Below are 22,543 nucleotides of genomic sequence, written 5' to 3'. Positions count from 1 at the left end.
TAATTTTTAGTCCATTGATTATGTTTTATTTGTTTTTACTGCCCTTATTCCTGTTCCTCTATACCTGTCTCAACTACATAGCTTAGCAGACTAACTGATATATTACAGTTACTTATTCATTGCAAGAAACAATGAATGGTTCTTGAGTGAATCAGCTGAGTTCCAAAGCTAATCAAAGATGTTCACTTGACAAAGTGAAAACTTGGAACAGTCTTCTGACTGTAAGTCCAGAACTATTACCATAGTAAATTCATGATTGCGCATAAGTACAGAGTTTATTTCTTATCTCAATGTCAATTGTCTGTTCTTCCAATGCACTTTTTATTTGATAATTGTGCATATTTATATTTCCATTTGGTTTTTATTTGAACAAATTTAGAACATATAGCTGGAGATAATAGCTCACACTGATAATGAAAATAGACATTTATCAAGGTTATTATGTAGCTACCACTGCATGTACACAGAGGTATTTAGGGAGCCACACATATGTCCAAGGCAAGACATATGCTCATAAAACATCTGAGAAGATTGTATGCTTTTATCTAATGCTAATTCCCAGGCTTAGCACAAGGCAAGTGAAAGGTCAAAGGAGATTAAAAAAAACACTAAGTGAAATAAAAATTTACGATAAGGTGTTATGGACTAAATGTTTGTTTCCCTCTCCCCAGAATTGTATGTTGAATTTCAAAATCCAATGTGATAGTATTTGGAGGCCTTTGGGAGCTAAAGAGATCATGAGCAATTTGTCCTCATATTGCAAGTAGTGCCTTCCAAGAAACTGCCAGAGAGCTAACTAGATTATTTTCCTCCACATGAGAATACAAAGAGAAGTTAGCTGTCTGCAACCTAGAAGAGGGCCCTCGCTTGAAGCTGACCATGCTGGCACCCTTATCTCAGACTTTTCAGCCTTCAGAACTGTGGGAAATAAATGTTTGTTGTTTAAGCCATCCAGTCCATCATAATTTGTGATACCAGTCTGAACTGACTTAGACAAAGGTTCAACAGAAAATTTGAGCAGTTAGAACACAGAATCAGCACACTTAAAGACAATTGAAATGATTAGACTGAGAAGCAGAAATTAAAAAAAAAAAGAGGAAAAATAACAAAACCTAAGGAACTATAGGACACTATCAGGTGAACCAGCATAAAAATTATGGTAGTTCCAGAAGGAAAACAGAGAGAAAAGGGAAGAAAGAATATTTAAAAAAAAAAAAATGGCTGAGAACATTCCAAATTTGATAAAATATGTGATCTCAACATTGCAGAAGCATAAGGAAATCCAGATAAACTCAGAGATCCACTTCAAGGTGCATTATAATCAAACTATCAAAGTCCAAAAAATAAAAATAAATTCAGAATCTTGACAGCAACAAGAGTAAGAAATACCATGGGCAAGAGCCCCTTATTAAGATCAACAACTGATTTCTCATCAGAAATCATGGAGACCAGAAGACATTGGAATGATAAATAGAGAACTGATATTCAAAATTATGCAAAGAACACCTAAAACTCAATAATTAGAAAAACAACCCAATGATAAAATAAAGATAAGATCTGAACAGACACCTCACTGAAGAAAATATAGAGATGACAAATGAGCATGTGGAAAAATGCTCCACATCACATGTCATTGGGGAATTGTAAATTAAACAATGTGCTATATCAGTATCTACTTGTTAAAACGACTAAAATTCCAAACCCCAAAAATACCAAACACTGGCAAAAATGTGGAGCCACAAGAACTCTTAATTATTGCCAGTGAGAATGCAAAATAGTATATCCACTTTGGAAAATATTCTGATAGTTTCTTAAAAATTTAAAGATAGGCTTACCATACAATCAAGCATTTGTAGTCTTTGGTATTTACTGAAATAAATACCAAGTGGAAAACGTGTCTATACAACAGCCTGCACACAGGTGTTTATAGTAGCTTTATTGACAATTGCTATAAGTTAGAAGCAACCAAGGTGTCCTTCAATATGTGAATGGGTAAACTGACTATGGTACATTCATGCAATAGAATAAGAATATTTGTAGTGATTAACAAGAAAGGAGACATAACCAATGAAAAGACATACAATTTTAAAAGTATATTTATAGTAAAAGAAGCCAATACTAATATGTTACATACTATGTGATTCCAACTATATGACAAATTTTATTTTATAAATGCTTTACAACAAAAATTATTTCCAAAAATGTTTGAATGCCACCAACAAACAAAAACATGGTGGAGATCATTTTTATAGTTTTTTATAATAATCTTGATAAAGATTACATCATAAGAGATCTTGACAGTTTATCTACAAGGATAAGGTATTTTAATTATAAATTGGTGAAATCTAATAAAAATGTGACAATGATATAGCTCAGTATCAAAGAACCTAAATTAGTAGAGGGTGAGTGAGAAATGAAGGAGGGGATGTTTATCAGAGGTTCTATATCAATACAGAACTTTATAAATTAGTGGATAACAGCGTGGTGAAAAGCAATTGTAAAGCAAATGAAAATGTTGTAGAGTTCTATTAGTATCTGCAGCCACTCTGGCACTTTAAACATATTCAGTAAGAAAGGTTAATTCTCTCAGCAGGAGACCACACTCATTACTTTTCATTCTCTGTAAAATAATGCATTGTTTTGTTATGCTGGTAAACACACACACACAACATTAAATGTATCATTTGAACTAACTTTCTTTTTTTTTTTGAGACGGAGTTTCGCTCTTGTTACCCAGGCTGGAGTGCAATGGTGCAATCTTGGCTCACCGCAACCTCCGCCTCCTGAGTTCAGGCAATTCTCCTGCTTCAGCCTCCTGAGTAGCTGGGATTACAGGCACGTGCCACCATGCCCAGCTGATTTTTTGTATTTTTAGTAGAGACGGGGTTTCACCATGTTGACCAGGATGGTCTCGATCTCTTGACCTTGTGATCCACCCGCCTCGGCCTCCCAAAGTACTGGGATTACAGGCGTGAGCCACCGCGCCCGGCCTGAACTCTTTTAAGTGTAAAATTGAAGTGTAAAGTACATTCACATTGATGAACAACAAATCGCTAGAACTTTTTCATCTTTCAACATTGAAATCATTTCTTAGTAAATAACTTTCTACTTTCTGTTTCTATTTTTTTGACTATTTAAAATGTTTCATATGGGTAGACTTACATAGTATCTCTCCCTTTGTGACTGGCTTATTTAACTTAGCATAATATCCTTGAGATTCATCCATATTGTAGCATGTGATAGTATTTACTTATTTTTTATGTCTGCATAATATTCCATTGTGTATATAAACCACGTTTTCTTCATTCATCAATAGACATTAGGGTTGTAGAGCAGCTGCTAATAATGCTGCAATGAATATGGATGTGCAAATATCTCTTCAAGATCCTGTTTTGAATTATTTTGAGTATATACTCAGAAATAGAATTAATGACTCATGGCAATTCTGTTAATTTTTGTGGAAACTCGAAACTATTTTTCATAAGGGCTGAAACATTTTACATTTTCATCAACAAACATGAAGTTCCCAACTTCTCCTTATCCTCATCAACACTCGTTATTTTCTATTCTTGGAATAGTGGCTTTGGAATAGTGGCTTTTCTGGTGATTGTGGGGTGATAGCTCATTGTGGTTTTAATTTGCATTTCCCTGATACTTAGTAAAGTTGATCATCTTTTAATGTGCTTATTGGCCCCTTGCATATCTTCTTTGCAGAAATATCTGTGTAAGTCACTGGCCCATTTTTATATTGGGTTGTTTTTTGTTGTTGTTTCCTGTAAAAGTCCGTATATTCTAGATATTAACTCCTTATCACATATATGGTTTGCATTTATTCTGCGCCATTCCATAGGCTATCTTTTCACCCTGCTGTTTTCCTTTATGATCAGAAGATTTAAGTTTGATATAGTCTGATTTGTGTATTTTTAATTTTGTTGCCTGTGCTTTTTGTGTCATATTAAAATATATATATATATATATGTGTGTGTGTGTGTGTGTGTGTATATATATATATATATATATATATATATACACACACATATATATATGTATGTCCTGAAGCTTTTCTTCTATTTTCTTTTTTTTTTTTTTTTTGGAAGCTTAAGGTCTTACACTTAGTTATTTAATTCATTTTGAGTTAATTTTTGCATATAGTATAGGATAAGGACCCAACTTCATTTCTTTGCATGTGAGTATCCAGTTTTCCAAACACCATTTGAAGAGGCTATCCTATTCCTATTATGTAATCCTGACAGCTTGTTGAAAAACATTTGTTCATATATGCCAGGGATTATTTCTATGCTCTCTATTCTTTTCCATTGATCTACATTTCTATCTTTATTCCAGTGAAATGCCATTTTAATTACTCTTGCTTTGCTGTACATTTTTAGGTCAGGAAATGTGAAACATCCAACTGTGTGCTTCTTCAAGATTCTTTTAGCTATTCAGAATGCCTTTAGGTTTTACATGAATTTTCATTTCTTTTTCTCTTTCTATATAAAATGTCATTGAAATTTTGATAGAGATTGCACTGAATATGTAGATGGCTTTGGATAGTATGGATATTTAAATCACATTAAGTCTTCTGACTAAGCATGAAATTTTTATTTGTGTTTCATTTCATTCATCAATATTTCATAGTTTTCAGTGTATAAATCTTTCATTTCCTTGGTTAAGTTTATTCTTAAATATTTTATTTTCTATGCTGTAGTAAGTGTGGTTAGCTTAATTACATTTTTGGACTGTACATTGTTAGTGCGTGAAAATTCAACTTTTAAAAAATTTGTTTCCTTGTTGTTTTTGTTTTTGAGATATAGTCTCATTCTGTTACCCAGGCTGGAGTGCAGTGGCATGATCATTGCTCACTGCTCACTGTAGCCTAAAACTTGTAACCTCAAACACCTGGGTTCAAGAGGATATACAAGATATAAAGCAATCAAGATATATCTTGTATTTCCTTTATATCTTTCTGGCATATTGACCCTTTTAACTTTGTATAATATTCTTTGTCTTTCAGTATAGCTTTTGTCTTAAAAACCGTTTTGTCTGATATAAGCATCCTTTGTTATTGTAGGCTCCTTTTTGCATGAAATAGCTTTTTCCTCCTTTTATTTCTAGACTATATGTGCTTTTCAATAAAAATTGAATCTCTTGTAGTTTCATCTTTTTATAAAAACCACTCAACCACTCTATGTCATTGTGTGTTCACTCCATTTACATTTAATTACTGATAGAAAAAGACTTACTCTTGCTATTTTGCTGATTATTTTCTTCCTCTTCTATAATTTTCTTTTTATCTTTTGATGTCTTCCTTTGTGTTTTTAATAATTTTGCAATGACATAGTTTTATTTCCTGCTCATTTCCATTTGTTTTTATTCTATATTGTCATGAGTATTATCATTATGAGTACATGAAAATCTTAAAGTTTTAATAATCTATTTTAAATAGATATGAAATAAATATTAGAACTTAACTTCAATTGCGTATAAAAACTTTTTTATATCTCTGCCTGTTCTCATTTTATGTTACTAATTACACTAATTACATCTTTTGTATATAGATTAACAGATAATTCTAATTACTTTTTATGCTATTTTAAAAATTCTGTACTGTATCATTTACTCACATATATTACAATACCCCCAGTTTCTATATTGTCTACATAGTTACCTTGATCAGAAAATTTAATATTTAGGCCGGGCGCGGTGGCTCAAGCCTGTAATCCCAGCACTTTGGGAGGCCGAGGCGGGTGGATCACGAGGTCAAGAGATCGAGACCATCCTGGTCAACATGGTGAAACCCCGTCTCTACTAAAAATACAAAAAATCAGCTGGGCATGGTGGTGCGTGCCTGTAATCCCAGCTACTCAGGAGGCTGAGGCAGGAGAATTGCCTGAACCCAGGAGGCGGAGGTTGCGGTGAGCCGAGATCGCGCCATTGCACTCCAGCCTGGGCAACAAGAGCGAAACTCCGTCTCAAAAAAAAAAAAAAAAAGAAAATTTAATATTTTATAGTGGTTCTCTGTTGCTGCTTATCATTCTTTTGCTTCAACTTGTAGGATTCCCTTCAGAATTTCTTGCTGGATAGGTCTAGTATTGACAAACTCCCATAATTTTTGTTGTCTTAGAAAATCTTGAATTTTCTTACGAGTTTTGTTGAATATAGTATTGTTGGTTGGCAGGTTTTTTTCCACCCCCAGGACTTTGAATATATCATCCCATTCCCTTCTGGCCCACAAGGTTACTTCTGAGAAAGCTGTTGGTAATCTATGAAGAACTTCCTTGTACTAAATGAGTGGTTTTTTGCTGCTGGTTTTAAGATTCTCTGTTTGTGTGTGACTTTTGACAGTTTGATTATATTGTATAGAGTTTTTTTAGATTTACCTTATTTGGAATTATTTGAGCTTCTAAAGTGTTTAAGTTCCTTTATCTCCTCAGATTTAAAAACTTGGTGGCCATAATTTGTGTTATCAGGCCTTTCTCATTTACTTGTTTTCTGGTATTCCCGTAATGCATATGTTGCCCTGCTGGATGTTGTTCCATAATTTCTTTTAGGCTCTTCATTTTTCTTCTTTTCTTTTTGCTCCTGTAGCTCTCTTTCTCTCTATATATAACTCAATATGTATATATATTCACTCACTGTTTCTTAAGCATTTATGTGACAGGCACTGTCCTAATCACTGGGGACAGAGCAATGAACAAAACAAACAAAAGTCTATGACTTGATGAAGCTAATATTCTGCTGTGGCAATATAAAATAGACACATAAAGAAAGAAATGTATTGTGAGCAGAAAGGAGTTCAATTTTAAAGAGTGTGGTTGAGGAAGGCCTCACTGTGAAAGTTCCATTGAGCAAAACTTTTAAGGGTATGCAGGAATGAGTGATAGAAATACGACTAAGGGGAAGAACATTTTATGTCAAGTGAAAAGCAAGAACAAAATCCTGGAGCAATATAATGGAATGGAATGCTCAATATACAGCAAGAAGGTCTAATGTAGCTGGAGAGGAATGACCAAGGACAAGAGTAACAAAATACAAGATTAGAAATATAAAGAGGAATATTTGTGGGGAGGTGTAAATAAGAGGATAAGTTGTTCATGGTCTCGTAGGTCATTGTAAAAACTTGATATTACTATAAGTCACAAGGGAAGACAGAGGGGCAGCATAGTCTATTTCTGATTTATAAAGGACTTCTTTAGCTACTTTGTTGAGAAAAGACTGTTAGGCAGACGTGCACAGAGGCAGAAAAATGCCTCAGAAGGCTATAGTAATAATTGAAGCTAGGTGTGGTGGTAGAAACCACTGGGAATATAGGAGGAAATTAGAAGGGGTCATTCAGTCAGTTCAGGCTGACAGAATAGCACAGACTTGGTGACTTAAACAACAGATATTTATTTCTCACATTTCTGGAGGCTGATAATTTTTATATCAGTGTGCTGGCATGATTGAGTTCTGATGAGGGCCATATCCTTGTTGTGTCCTGTCTTGGGAGAGAGGGAGTGAGTGAGGGAGGCCGGGGGAGGGGGGGAGAGAGAGAGAGAGAGAGAGAGACAGAGGGAGAAATAGAGGAAATCCCTAATTTCTCATCTTATAAGGGCACTAATCCTATCAAGAGGGCTCCATTCTCATGACCTAATTACCCCCAAAAGATCCCATCACCAAATATCAACACATTGGAAATTAGAGTTTCTACATATAAATTTGAGGCAGGAGATCTAAACATGTAATATATAACAGGGTAATATGAATAGTAGAGAGCCCAAATAAATTTGTTTTTGGATGTAAATGTGCGCTGTAAGAGAAATGATGAATTAATACATTTTATTAACATGAAATTATCAAATAAAACATCTATAACCACTGCATCTTACACTGAATATCAGTTACTTTTGTTGGTCATAGAATTTGTTTGTTTGTTTGTTTTTGCCTCTGCAAAGTTCTATTTTTCAGCTGGCTTCCTGGAAATGCTACCTTTGAGAATATACTGCCACTCTCCTCCCAGTTAGCCAATGTTATTCACGTGAAAATAAAGAATAGCTCATCATTGTGGTCATCTGAGAACATTATCTGGCTTTCTATAAATCAGTTAATAAGACTGATTTAAAAATAACAACCTTAACTGTAAATAACAAAATTAACTGTAATGCTTTAATGTTTTGATATTATAACCAAATTAGAAATGATGCTTTATTCATGTAGTGATAATAACATTAAAATGGCTGAGTAGTATTACCTGGTAAAAGGGAAAACTGAGTATGGTTTTTAAGATACAAATAATGATTTTAAATAAAGAAGAAAAGCTGTTACAATTTCATGTGCCTATTGACGTTATATAGTTTTTTTAATTAACATTTTCCCCCTTTTCTTCTGCTTTTTCTTAGATGTTCTTGGCAGCTCTGTCACTCAGCTTTATTGCTAGGACACTAGGTGCTGTTGTTATGAAAAGTGCCATCATTCACATAGAAAGGAGATTTGACATATCCTCTTCTCTTGTTGGTTTAATTGATGGAAGCTTTGAAATTGGTAACATTTTTTTTTCTATTTTAATAACCATACTTGGAAAGTTAAAAAAATATATATATGCTTTACATCACTGGTTATGAACTGGGATATCTTTCACAGGCAATTTGGCAATAACTAAAGACATTTTTTGTTGTTATAACTGGATAGGGGTTGGGAAACGAGAGAGATGCTACTCGTATCTAAGGGTAGAGGTCAGGGATACTGCTAAATACTCTATAATGCACAAAGAATGGTGTAGCCAAAAATGTTGATAGTGGGAAAGTTCAGAAATTCTGATTCTACACAAATTCACTGTTTGCAAACTTACATCATGTCATACTTTACCTCACCTCTCACAAGATGAAGAAAGTTTGGGAGAAGATGTTATTTTTAAAGAGAAAGAAATCTTTTCGGAGCAACCTATATTAGAACTCCATTGTTTGAGCACACAAAGTCTTTTCTTTGAAATATTAAAGATATTTTGGATTTCTCCAATAATAGCTCAGGGAAATAATTTTCTGGTTCATATTTTTGTCATTCCTTGTTCTCTTATTTTCTTCTAGACCATTTATAAGTTGAATATTAAATTTTCTGAGAATTTTTTCTTTAAATTTTTTTCTTCTAAATTTCTATTGTTTTTCTTTATGTTTCATTAATCTTTGTTGATGCCACCATACATCTTATCCTATCAAGTTCTAATTTGTATATTTATCTCTTTTTTACATTTACAATAGTACTTTATTATTCCCTTGTTACTTTTAGGCTGCCAGTTCTGATTTTATGGATGCAATGTGCCCTTGTATTTCTAAAGATACTAAATTTTTTTTTTATTTTTATTTTTGAGACGGAGTTTCGCTCTTGTTGTCCAGGAGTGCAATGGCACGATCTTGGCTCACTACAACCTCCGCCTCCTGGGTTCAAGCAATTCTCCTGCCTCAGCCTCCCGAGTAGCTGGGATTACAGGCATGCGCCACCATGCCTGGCTAATTTCTGTAGTTTTTTTTAGTAGAGACGGGATTTCACCATGTTAGCCAGGCTGGTCTCGATCTCCTGACCTTGTGATCTGCCTGCCTCAGCCTTCCAAAGTGCTGGGATTACAGGCGTAATTAGGCCGAGCCACCTCACCCCGCCTAAGTTTTTATAAAGTAAAAAATGTACTTATTCATCCTGATGCTTTTCTTCCACACTATTTTTATGCTACTTTTTTCAGAAATGCTCATTAATCCTTAACTGCTATTTGTTCATCATTATGCATGAGGCTCTAGAAGGATTAGAAGTGGTCATCACTCTTTCCGCTTGATACGCTCTATGTATATTTTTTAATATAAGTGATTTATACATGACATTACATATCAAGTGGTTTCTCCTCCAGGAACCTTTCTGCAAGCTCTTAAGTTTCCTCTTTCTGCGATTTAATAGCACCTCTGTCCCTCTATCTATTTTTACCATTACTATGAAACTTCTTGAAGACAGGTACCATGGTTTCTTATTTTTCATATAACTTTCTTATTTCTGGCTCTGAGCTTCACATCAGGTACATGTTAGAAATTTAAATAATATTAAGAATAAATAAAGAAATACATGAAGGAACACCTTACCATCAGATCAGGAAGATTCATCTCCATTTTTCTTCATTCCAATCTAATCGAGTCAACTCCAAATTTTTCAGTAAAATGTTACTAATATTGCCAAGTAATTCAAGTGCTTTTTGTATTTAAAACAACTTTTCAATGATTAGTTTAACGTAGATGAATTTTCCTTCTTAATTAAATTATATCATCTTTGAGGGAAGGCACTATGTTTTGAACTCTGCATTCATTCTGGGGCTTTCAATTCTAGAAACAAAATTGGACTAACTTGTATCAACATAATTTTGTTCTCTTTCTAGGAAATTTGCTTGTGATTGTATTTGTGAGTTACTTTGGATCCAAACTACACAGACCAAAGTTAATTGGAATCGGTTGTTTCATTATGGGACTTGGAGGTGTTTTGACTGCTTTACCACATTTCTTCATGGGATAGTAAGTGTTAAAAACAAAACAAAACAAAACAAAAACCTCTGTGCCACTAATTATCAGTAACTTGTAAATTATAAGAAGAATTTTATTTATGCCTTTAAATAGGCATTTGCCTTTTGAGAAGAATACCCACTAAGCATATATAGAAATAGTGTATGCTTGTCTCTATAGTCACTTTATTTATCATAGCTTTAGACTTTGAAATAACAAAAAGTAGAGTTTCAAATGAAATAAATAGGTTTTTTATGAGTGTTTAGTATTAACATATATACTTCATGTCTTTGCCTATCCAGCAATCATGCCATTTACTTATCGTATTAATTCTATCCCCCTCCCCCATATTTGGCCCATATAAGAAGTTTCTTCTCCGTGGTACTGCTCCGGCTTATTTTCATCATACTGTACTCTGTTGATTCATTTTCTTTCTTTGTGTCTTCATCATCATGTCCATTTTTTCCTCTGCTTTTGGCACCATACTGTCAGTGCCCCCTAATTCCCTTTTTAATCTTCATTTCTTATTCTTCATGATTTGTATGGAAAATAAAACTTTAAAGCAACTATCACAGATTCATCTTCCATTCCACCCTAAAATTAATGACCACAGTCTAGAGCAGCATTTCTCTATCTATGCCGTAATATGTGACACCTTTGCACCTGTTATTTCTATAGCCTTGAATACCTTTGTTTGTCCACTGTTCTATTCATCTTCAAGATTCATTTTAGCTGTCTTCTCTGATCTATCCCTGCAACCTCCAAGCAAAGCTGATCATATCCTTTGTCTTTGTTACAACTCAGGACCTTGTATATTAAACTTATTATATCTTTTATCATGTATATTTATATTATTGTAAAATTTCCTAAGTACAAAATCTGTATGTTTTATTTCTATTTCTTTGAAGCTGAGCATAATGTCTGGTATATAGTAGGCTGCCTTTAGAGCTCACATGATACCTAAGTATTTATGGACAGTAACATCTCTGTTATTCCTATCACGTTTTCTCTCATCAAGTTGAAATGGATTAGATTTTATTTTTACCACATTTTGAAGAGTCAGGCCTTAGAGCATGTGTGTATGTGTCCATGAAAGAAAATATGACTGCTTGATCATATTTGAAGATAACTTAAAAGGATGAATAGTTATATGCAATTAATAATTATTTTTAAAAAGGTGAAACCAGGATACTTCATAACTTGATCAAAATATAACCACTCCTAGGATAATATCAAGATGATAACTCACCTTGCCTGGGGTGGACTGAGTTACCTTTCTTACTGGACACTCCCATTTCACTGTTACCCATCACATCTCCTACAGCACATGCTGGGAAATTGACAGAAAGGATTCTGGTAATTTGGAGAAGATAATGGTGTAAATAATGGGAAATTTTTATCTGTATTTCTGAGAAAGGTGAAAATACTCAATAGATAAGCAAAATGTTTAATTCAGTGATGTTCCTACAGTTACAGGTATTCTAAAGAAACTAATATCAATTCATCAAAAAATTTAACATCGACCTTAGCCACCTGTTTAATTAATCCAATTTTATCACTCAATAGAACATCACCTGAAATAGTTGGAAAAGGTAAGAATTAATATTGACAGTAAAAGTCGTCTAAAATGTATAGATTTAATTACACTTCTAAAAATTATTGTGATATTTATTAGCAAAATTTAAGAACGAATAGGAAAAACATTTGACTTTCACATACAGACATAATTATAGTGTTAATGTATACAGTTGACGCTTTAACAACACAGGTTTAAACTATGCGTTTTCATATCTATACAAATTTTGTCCATTCAAACTGGCTAATAAACCTGTCTATAGGAATGTCTGACATTTTCTAAATTTGGGTTGCACAGGGCCAATTACAGAACTCAAGTGTGCATGAATTTGAGAACACACAGGCAGTCCTGTAACAAATTCCTTAATATACCAAGGGATAACTCTATTATATATAAAAGCATTTAGAAGTATATCATAAAAGAGAATGTTTTCAGTAGGAAATTGACAAAGAACATATGCATTTAAAGTAAAACAGTAGGCAATGGTACAAATATGTAAATAATGTAACTTTGCTTTCAATGCAAAAGGCAAATGATTATATCATTTGCAGATTTTTGGCCTATCATAACACAAATTGCAAATTGTAATTACAAATTGTACCACTAAAAAATTTTTTTAAAACTATTAAATAGAGAAAGACTAAAAATATACGAAAATGAGGTAGAGGCAAAAAAGATTTCACATTTTATATATTGCTGGGAATGTATACATTTGTAGATCTTTCTGGAGCTTCATTATCAATATATATTAAGAATAAAAATATACTTACTTAGTCTGAAATTCTATTATTATTGATTAATCTTAAGGAAATAACCAGGAATCTGCAAAAGGACTTATTTACAGTTATAGCCATATCTTACAGAATAAAACAATAAAAAATTGAAATTAAAAAATAAGAAATACATTTTGAAAATTATTCAACACACTACTGTCCAGTCATTAAAAATTTGATATTAAAGAAATCTTAACAACATGGAACAATTATTATACTATAGCATTAACTGCATATAGCATTTAATAATATGAGCTGGATTTTTAAATATATAATGGACATAATGAATATAATGCACATATTTTGTGCAAATCTGGAAGTATATAAAAACCCTTGAGGTGATCTTCTGTGTGTAATGTGATTACAGATAAGTTTTACTTGTTTGTGCTTTTCTATATGATATGGTTTGACTGTGTCCCCACTCAAATATCACCTTGATTGTAAAAATCCCCACATGTCAAAGGTGGAGCCAGGTGGAGATAATTGAATCATGGGGTCGTTCCCCCATACTGTTCTCATACTAATGAATAAGTCTCACAGGATCTGATGATTTTATAAATGAGAGTTCCCCTGCAAAAGCTCTCTTGCCTGCAGTCATGTAAGACACGTCTCTGCTCTTTTTTCACCTTCTGCCATTATTGGGAGGCCCTCCTAGCCATAAGGAACTGTGAGTCCATTAAACCATTTTTCTTTATAAATTACCCAGTCTCAGGTATGTCTTTATTAGCAGCATCTGAATGGACCAATGTACTATATTTTCAAAGTTTGCAAAGTGAATATAAATTAGTTATACTTGAAAATAAAAAACATTAGTAGAATAATTAAGAGTTTACGTGTAGTTAAATTTGCAATAGGAATGCTAAAATTCATGTTTGAAATGAAACCCTCTCTTGTCTACATAGGTTGTTTAAAGGAATCTGGGTCATACATGTGGATAGTTGTGCTCATGGGTAATATGCTTCGTGGAATAGGGGAGGCTCCCATAGCACCATTGGGAATTTCTTACATTGATGATTTTGCTACAGAAGGGCATTCTTCTTTGTATTTAGGTAATGTACACCAAATATTAAATTGTATTATCACTTTCCCTCTATCTAACTCTAAAATAGTAGAGTTACTAAACTTATTATTTTACCTTTTAGAACATATATTTGGGTATATGTATTGTATCGTATTTCTTCTGAAAACATGGTGAATAAGAACCATGCATTCTTGGCATCTGCTAAAATTGCTTTGTAATATTTTCAGGTATGTTGAATGCAATAGCAGTGATTGGTCCAGTCATTGGCTTTACATTGGGATATCTGTTTTCTAAAATGTATGTGGATATTGGATATGTAGATCTAAGTAAGTACAACCAGAACAAGGTACCATGATAATGTTTTTCTAAGCGTGCGTGCGCACACACACACACACATACACACACACACAAACATTTTTCTAAATAATTGAATTTACTTTTTCAATAGTTCTTTGCTTACTATAATTAGAAAGTTACAAGTAGGAAATAAATGCATTATTAGTCAGAATAAATATAAAATTCAGCTCCTATTTATACTATCTTTTACAACTAACTGTAAAATGAGAGGATATAAACAAATTTATTTTCATGAGCTTGGTCCAAAATAACCAAATACAAAAAGTCTCCCTCCCCAATGACTAACCAGTCAAGTAAATTTGATTTTTCAGCTGATAGTGGTTTGGATGTTGATGTGTAGAACTTAAAGTTTGCTAAAGTCTTCTTGTGGCTGCTGCATTGACTTATGGCTGGAGTGGTTTGAGAGACTTCACTGTATACTTTATGATCATTTTCCCTGGTTCTAGCAGAGGACTTGGCTAATGGCAACATTCAGTAAATACTTGTTGAACAAAGGAATAAAGCAGAGGACACGTAAATAAAATCTATGATTTCTTCTTCATTCTCAGAGCATACTTTCCTTCTTATCTCATAGATGAAAGAGACGCCACATTATAAAAATTGTCTCAACTTTAGGCCCCTTTTCCTGAAAATATTCTTGTACCATATCTATCTTTATCTTCTTCCCAACTCAGTGGAAAAATAGATCTACCTGGAGTTTAGAGTCTCTTCCTGATTCTTTGCCTCTACCTTCTCTTTTCTTCAGCACACACTCAAGTATTTCCCATCTTTATACATATCTACATTTTGAAATATTCCCACACAACTTTCTAGCTGATTCTTTTTTTTTTTTATTCCTCTTTGGAGCCACCCACCCAGGAAAATATCAACTAAATTTGATAAGATAGCTCACCTTCTCACCTCCCATCCACTTCTTAATCTGGTATAATCTGCTTCTGTTATTAATGAAACCCAATCAACTTCTACATAATTTACTATAGATAGTAAATGAGTATACTTCTATCATTTGTGTTAATTGATATTTCTGGTTCTTCTTCATGTTTTCCCTTCTTAGATGTCTTACTAGCATCTAGGCACAATATGTCAAAATCTAATACCCTCATCTTAACTCCAAACCCGCTTGTTTCACTATATTCCTTCTCTTGATGAATATCTACACCTTATTCAATCATTGACCGAGTTACTGTGTCCTGTAATCTCACACTTCCCTGCATTTACACTTTGTAAAACTTTTCTCTCTTTTTCATTTGCATAGTTCTTGAAGTTTCTTCAATGTGGCTCTTGTTAGAGAAGTCTTACTTCACCACTTTCCATTGGTCCCAAATTAAACACCAAGAGCATGCCTTTATTGTGACTCTTCTCACAATTAGCTATTAATATTTGTGTGCTTACCTGCCATCTCTACCACATGACAGAATGTCATATATCTTAGCAAATAATAATTAGTTACATTTGTGAATAAATAAATATTATTTTCTATCTCACCAGGCCTTCAATAGATCATTCCAAAGAGATCAAAGGATTCATTTCTAAGTTGGGGTACACATCACAGTGGGCCAACAGCAGCCAGAAACTGGAAAGTGTTTGCTAATCTAAAGCCATAAAGAAAACACTTGATATAATGTTTTATATGTTCAATTTTAGACATATCTCTTAGAGTAGCTACACATTATGTAAATTATTTCTACTCATTCAACTCCAGTTTCATCATTGCTTTGTCACAAAGAGTACAGAAATAAATGATAAATACTTTTAGGTTAATGATTTTATGACCTCTGTATTCAGAAATGTTTACATTATTTTAGAATTTATCACAATTTCTAACATCGAATGTTCAGATATTATTATATCTTCTCTTATTCAGGGATGATTATGAGCTTCACTTATTAGAAAGTATACTTTGGCAAACTCCAATGCCTAAAATAGCTAAAGAGATAAAATAAATGAGTAAAGAGTGTCAGGAACAGGAATTAAGGGTGCGACGGTTAGAAGAGGAAGAATTTTCTGATTATGGACTGCTCTCCCCACACATCCAAAAGCCCATGTGTTCCTCAGCTCTGGCCTATTCTTTTAATGCACAAATTTAGGCCCTGAATTGACAAGGACTTCTGATTAGTTTCCAAGAAAATCCCAAAACCAAAATTTTTACATAGAATTTTTCAATTTTTAAGACTGTGAGTAAGCCAAGAAAAACTTTTTCTCAGGTCTTATCTAGTGAGATTATGACCCTTAGTTGTTATGTGTAGAACAGTGAAAGAACAGAAAAAAAAAGTAATCGAAATTACATTGTGACAGGTGATGAATAAATATTTTGCATGTAGACGGAGTCCCTGATTTAACCAATCATTTCCTGAAGTCTGTCTGAGTTGCTGATTATGACACAATATGATCATATAAATCAAATTTAAACCCAAATATGTGTAACTTAAAAATAAATTATTTCTAGATAGTTTTTCATCAAGTCAATATTATCTCAGATTAATGAATTTTCTTATAGATCAGAGTAATGGCACCATATAATTGTGCCACAGACTTCTATGGTGTGTATGTTTCTGTATGCATATGCTTTTTTTATTTGTTATTTTTCTTTTATTGTAGTAAGAACAATTAAAATAAAATCTACCTTCTTAACAGATTTTGAAACATACGGTGGACCCAGGAACAATAGGTTTAAATTACCCTGGTCCACATCTGCATAGATTTTTTTTCAATCAATATATTGAAAAAATTTGGGGGGATTTGTGACAATTTGAAAAAAATTGTAGATGAATTGCATAGTGCAGAAATATAGAAAACCCTAAAAAAAAGGTATGTCATGAATGCATAAAATATGTTTAGATACAAAACCATTTTTTCATTTACTACCATAAAATATACACAAATCTATTATAAGAAATAAAACTTGTTAGATGGTACAAAATGGCCAACTAGACACACTCAGAAAGCATCACTTCCACTGAAGACGCCCAAAATATTGAGTAAACTAATGTACTTAGAACATATTTTTTGAGAGAAAGCACTGAAAGTCAATAGAGAGGTGACAGAGACGCTGAGGCTAAAGAGAGTGAAAGTTGGAAACCCTGTGCAGGGTTGTTGAATACCAGAGATAGTTTCCAGCCCTGAATGGCTTCTAGCTAAGGGGCGAGTAAAGTGGCAGTGGGACAGCCTACTCTCACTGCTGACATCTGGGATCCTAGCTACAAGAGAACTCACGACCCCCGAAGACTTTGGAACATGCAGGGGCATCTGCCCAGAGAGTAGGCAGAAACAGATCTACCATCAGCATTGAACCCAGGGTAGTTTGCATGTAGGGTAGCTATAGCAGAATGCAACCATAGGCACCAAATATTTCAAGGCTCATTTTCTTCCACCAGGTAGCTCTCAACTCACCTGATCACTGAGCCAAAATTGCGCACTGCCAACTTTCCTGTGAGCTGGGACACGACTGTACTGTAGACTCTTCTGACTGCCAGTCTCTCCCAGTACTCTTGCCTGGCCACACCTGCAAGAACATGTGCACAGCTCAACCTCCAATGCTCAGCCTGAGGTTTTTTCCAGTACCCCCACCTGAGTACTTCCTTAGTACTTCCTCAGTGTCCTGGAGCACTTCAGATCCCCCAGTGTAGGAACCAGAGAGACCAGACAGTGGAGCCAAAGGATAGACCCAAAACCTCAAGGTTGCAGTGGATAGCTATGGAGTGCAAGCTAAGATTGGTGCCCAGCACTGAAGCAGAGGAAGAGCCCCCAATCTGAGAACACTGAGATGGGGGAGATGCATGGGTTCATGGGCCAGTGCAGAATAAGACATGCCTCTTTTCATAAGCCTAGTCCAGGAAGACTGTGTCCTGTCTGCCTGCTGCTGCCTCTGCCTGAGGGAGCTCCATGGCCCAGAACACCTAACAAAGGAAACACGAATGTGGTACCAGTGGCCAGAGGGTGTTCCCCCAAGGCCCAGGAGTGGGCCTGTTAACGGGGTCATCTCTCTCTTCTGCTATGACAGGGACTGTTGTAAACACACTGAAAAACAAAAGAGCTATGCCCCTGAGTAACAGCTTATCTGCCAGCCTCTACTCTTAAGCACTATTTACTGAATCATAGCTCAATTCAGATGAGATCGGGCGCGTTCAGGGTGGTATGGCCGTAGACCATAGCTCAATTCAAAACACACATACATATATATATATTTGAGATTGTGTCTCACTCTGTTATTTAGGCTACAGTGCAGAGAAGCAACCATAGCTCACTGCAGCCTTGAACTCCTTGGCTCAAGATATTCTCCCACCTCAGCCTCCTAAATAGCTGGGACTACAGGCGCTCACCACGACACTTGGCCAATATTTGTTATTTTCTGTAGAGACAGGATTTTTTTATGTTGCTGAGGCTGATCTCAAACTTCTGGTCTCAAGTGATCCTCTCATTTGGGCCTCACAAAGTGCTGGGATTACAGGCTTGAGCCACTGTGACTGGCTTCAAAAATAGTTTGCCAGCATACATTGCCTGTGAAACTGAGAACAAGAATCTAGCTACAAATAAAAATCTTGTACAGAGTCTTATCCCTGTGAAGATACACAGAAATTAACCCAACTGACCATACTCAATTTTTACCACTGTTAAAGGAACACCAGCCCTTCAAGATGAAAAAGAATCAATAAGAAATCTGGTAATTCAAAAAATAAGAATGTACCCTAACCTCCAAATGGAGTGCGCTAGCTCCCCGGGAATTGTGGTTTCTTTCTGTAAAGAAATCAGACCTATGATCCATTGGAATTCCTGAGAGAGAAAAAGAGAGAGTAAGAAACTTGTAAAACGTATTAGCAGACCTAGTCATCATATGATGCTAGTTCATGGGTACCCATCTTCATCAAGTCATCTTCTGTTAATTTCCCTGATGAGGTATGTATTAGCTCTTGAATTTCTCCAATACCTATATCTTGAAATTTTTTACAACCCACGGTTTTTTTCAATATCCATAATCTCTTTCATAATTGTCTTGATTAGCCATGTTGTGAATTCTACCAATTCATGCACAACATCTGAACAAAATTTTCTCAGGTAGAAATGTATTGTTTTGTACTTGATGATTTTCAAGTTTTTTTTTTTTTTTTTTTTTTTATACCAACAATAGCATCTTAAATGGTGTAATTCTTCTAGTCTTTTATGATGTTCTCCCTATCATGATTTTCTTTGACAGCATTGATAATCCTTTCTATACAGTGTCATCTGTAATGATCCTTAAAGTTTCTTATGACTCCATAATCTAGAGACTGAAAGAAACCACATTCCTAGATGTTTTGGTCATTTTTAAGGATTTTTTTTTTTTTTGCTATATTTTTGTCTGATGGAGTTGATTATAAAACTGGTTTTCAAGCTCTGAGATTCTTTACTCTCTTTGGTATGTTCTGCTGCTAAAGGTCTAAATGTACTATGAAGTTCATGTTGTATTTTTTTAAATTCCAGAAATAGTATTTTTTAGTGGCACAGAAGAAGCAGTTATGTTTTCTCCAGGAATTTATTATTTCTTTTGTATCTAATTTTTGATGTATAATTTCCCATAGTAGTCTCTTATGATTGTTTTATTTTTCTAGCATCAATTCAATGTCTCCATATTCAGTTCTTATTTTGTTTGAGTCTTTTTTTCTTGGTGAAAAGTTTGTCAATTTTGCTTATCTTCCAAAAAGGCCAACACTTTGTTGTGCTGATATTTTTTGTTTCTTTCGCTATTCTTTATTTCTTCTCTAATCTTTGTTTTTCTTCTGCTAATTTTGGCCTCAGTTTGTTTTTCTTTTTATAATTTTGTGAGGTGTAAAATAGTTATTTATTTGAGATAATTGTTTACTTTTCTAGCATAATTATGTGAATTTTATCAGTGTGTATTGAGAGCAAATCATGCCAGATGCTGCTAGTGACCATAAATTAGAGAAATAATCTCTGTTTGGTGGATTTGAGAATAAAATTTACCATACAAATGTAGAAATTTGTTGTTAAACACTTCTCTCTTACTACTGTTCTTGCTGCATCTCATGTTTTAGAGTGTTTTGTTTTTGATTTGCTTTGCATCTAAATATTTTCTAATTTCCCTTTTGATTTCTTGACAATTTAATTATTGAAGAGCTTGTGAATAGCCATATTTTTGAAATCATCTACTTTTCTTTTTACTATTAATTTCTGGTTTTATTCCATTGTAGTTAGAAAAGATAATTGGTATGATTTTAATCTTTTTTTTTTTTTTTTTTTGAGACGGAGTTTCGCTCTTGTTACCCAGGCTGGAGTGCAATGGCGCGATCTCGGCTCACCGCAACCTCCGTCTCCTGGGTTCAGGCAATTCTCCTGCCTCAGCCTCCTGAGTAACTGGGATTACAGGCACGTGCCACCATGCCCAGCTGATTTTTTGTATTTTTAGTAGAGACGGGGTTTCACCATGTTGACCAGGATGGTCTCGATCTCTTGACCTTGTGATCCACCCGCCTCGGCCTCCCAAAGTGCTGGGATTACAGGCTTGAGCCACCGCGCCCGGCCTGATTTTAATCTTAAATTTGTCAAGACCTGTTGCATGATGTAACATGTGGTCTGTCTTAGAAAATGTTCCATTTCCATTTGAAAAGAATATACATTCTGTTTTTATTGAGTGAAGTATTCTCTATGTGTCTATTATATCAACTTGGTCTATAATGTTTTTCAAGTCTTCTGTTTCCTCATTGATACTCTGTCTGATCATTCTATTTACAATTGAAAATGAGATATACTAAGGCCTCCTAGTATTATAAAGTCAGCCTATTATGGAGGGCTAACTATACTACACTATTTTATATAAGAGACTTGAGCATCCTTGAATTTTCGTATTCATAGGGAGTCCTACATCCGTTGCTCACAGATACTAAGAGATGATTGTATTGTACTTCTCTATATTTCTGTTTTCAGTTCTGTCCATGTTGGCTTTACAGCTTTTGGCTCTTTGAGATTGGGTGAATATATATTTATAATTGTATATTCCTGGTGAATAAACTTAAAAATCATTTTATAATGTCCTTTTTGCAACTTGAGACAGTTTTTGACTTAGAGTCTTTTTCTTTCTTTGACAAAGAGTTAGGTTGCAAATTTTTCAAACTTTTATTCTCTGCTTCCCCTTTAAATATAACTTTCAAATTTAGGTCATTCCTTTGCTCTCATATCTGAGCATAACATGTTGGAAGCAGCCAAGCTATATCCTAAATGCTTTACTGCTTATAAGTTTCTTCCATCAGATGTCCTAAGTCATCACTCAAGTTGAAACTCCCACAGATCCCCTAGGGTATGAACACAATGCAGCCAATTACTTTGCTAAGGCATAACAAGAGTGACCTTTGCTCCAGCTCCCAATAACTGTTGTTTCCATTTGAGACCTTGTCAGCATGAACTTCATTGTCCACGTCATGATCTGCATTTCGGTCACAATTCAAACTTTCCCTCATCTTATCTTCTTCTGAGTCCTCCAAACTCTTGTAAACTCTGCTTGTTACCTAGTTCCAAAGTCAATTCCACATTTTCAGGTAGCCTTATAGCAAGCAATGTCCCACTTCTTGGTACCAATTTTCTGTGTTAGGCCATTCTGGCATTCTTATAAAATAATACATGAGACTGGGTAATTTATCAAGTAAAGGGGTTTAATTGGCTCGTGATTCTGCAAGCTGTACAAGCATGGCACTGGCATTCTCTCAGCTTCTAAGGAGACCTCAAGGAGCTTTTACTCCTGGTAGAAGTTAAAGCAGGAGCAGGCACATCATATGTTGAGAGAAAGAGCAAGAGGGAGGTGAGGTGCCACACACTTTTTAAGCAACCATATCTTCTCATGAGGACTCATTCACTATTGCAAGGACAGCCCCAAGCAAGGAAGGATCTACCCCATGACCCAAACAACTCCCACCAGGCCCTGCCTCCAACATTGGTTATTACATTTCAACCTGAGATTTGAGCAGGACAAATACCCAAACCATATCAGCCTCTAAGTCTTCCTGGACTGAAATTATATAGGAGAAAATTTTCATCCATCAGCCCAGGCAGAGCTTCTGTGGCCTCTCAAACTTTGATTCTTGTTTAAACTGCTCTCTCTCTCTTTTTTTTTTTTTTTTTAAGAAAGAGAGAAAAGAAAAAAAAGAAAAAATAAAAAAAAAAAAAAAAGAAAGAGAAAATGAAGGAGAAGAAGAATGAGGAAGAGGGAGAGGGAGAGACAACTGGGGTGTTGCTTTATTGCCCGGGCTAGAATGCAGTCTAAAAATGGGTATGCCTGTAATTGTGTTTAATAATAGAGACATGGAAAAAAAATGAAGGAATA

The 22,543-nt window shown here is 34.6% G+C and overlaps 1 protein-coding gene across 1 annotated transcript in view; it reads left to right on the top strand.

Annotated features, from left to right (window-relative positions):
• The window catches only part of LOC116557974 (solute carrier organic anion transporter family member 1B1), a 122,589-nt gene that overhangs the window by 58,455 nt on the left and 41,591 nt on the right, over positions 1-22,543 (top strand). The window contains exons 4-8 of the mRNA XM_032287795.1: positions 8,379-8,520; positions 10,388-10,520; positions 11,979-12,100; positions 13,760-13,906; positions 14,106-14,204. Of these exons, the coding sequence (XP_032143686.1) occupies positions 8,379-8,520; positions 10,388-10,520; positions 11,979-12,100; positions 13,760-13,906; positions 14,106-14,204 (643 nt within the window). The remainder of the gene's footprint in view (positions 1-8,378; positions 8,521-10,387; positions 10,521-11,978; positions 12,101-13,759; positions 13,907-14,105; positions 14,205-22,543) is intronic.

Source organism: Sapajus apella, unplaced genomic scaffold, assembly GCF_009761245.1.
Source record: "Sapajus apella isolate SASKATOON/1434 unplaced genomic scaffold, GSC_monkey_1.0 scaffold2, whole genome shotgun sequence".
Taxonomy (NCBI): domain Eukaryota; kingdom Metazoa; phylum Chordata; class Mammalia; order Primates; family Cebidae; genus Sapajus; species Sapajus apella.
This window is presented reverse-complemented; position numbering and strand designations above follow the sequence as displayed.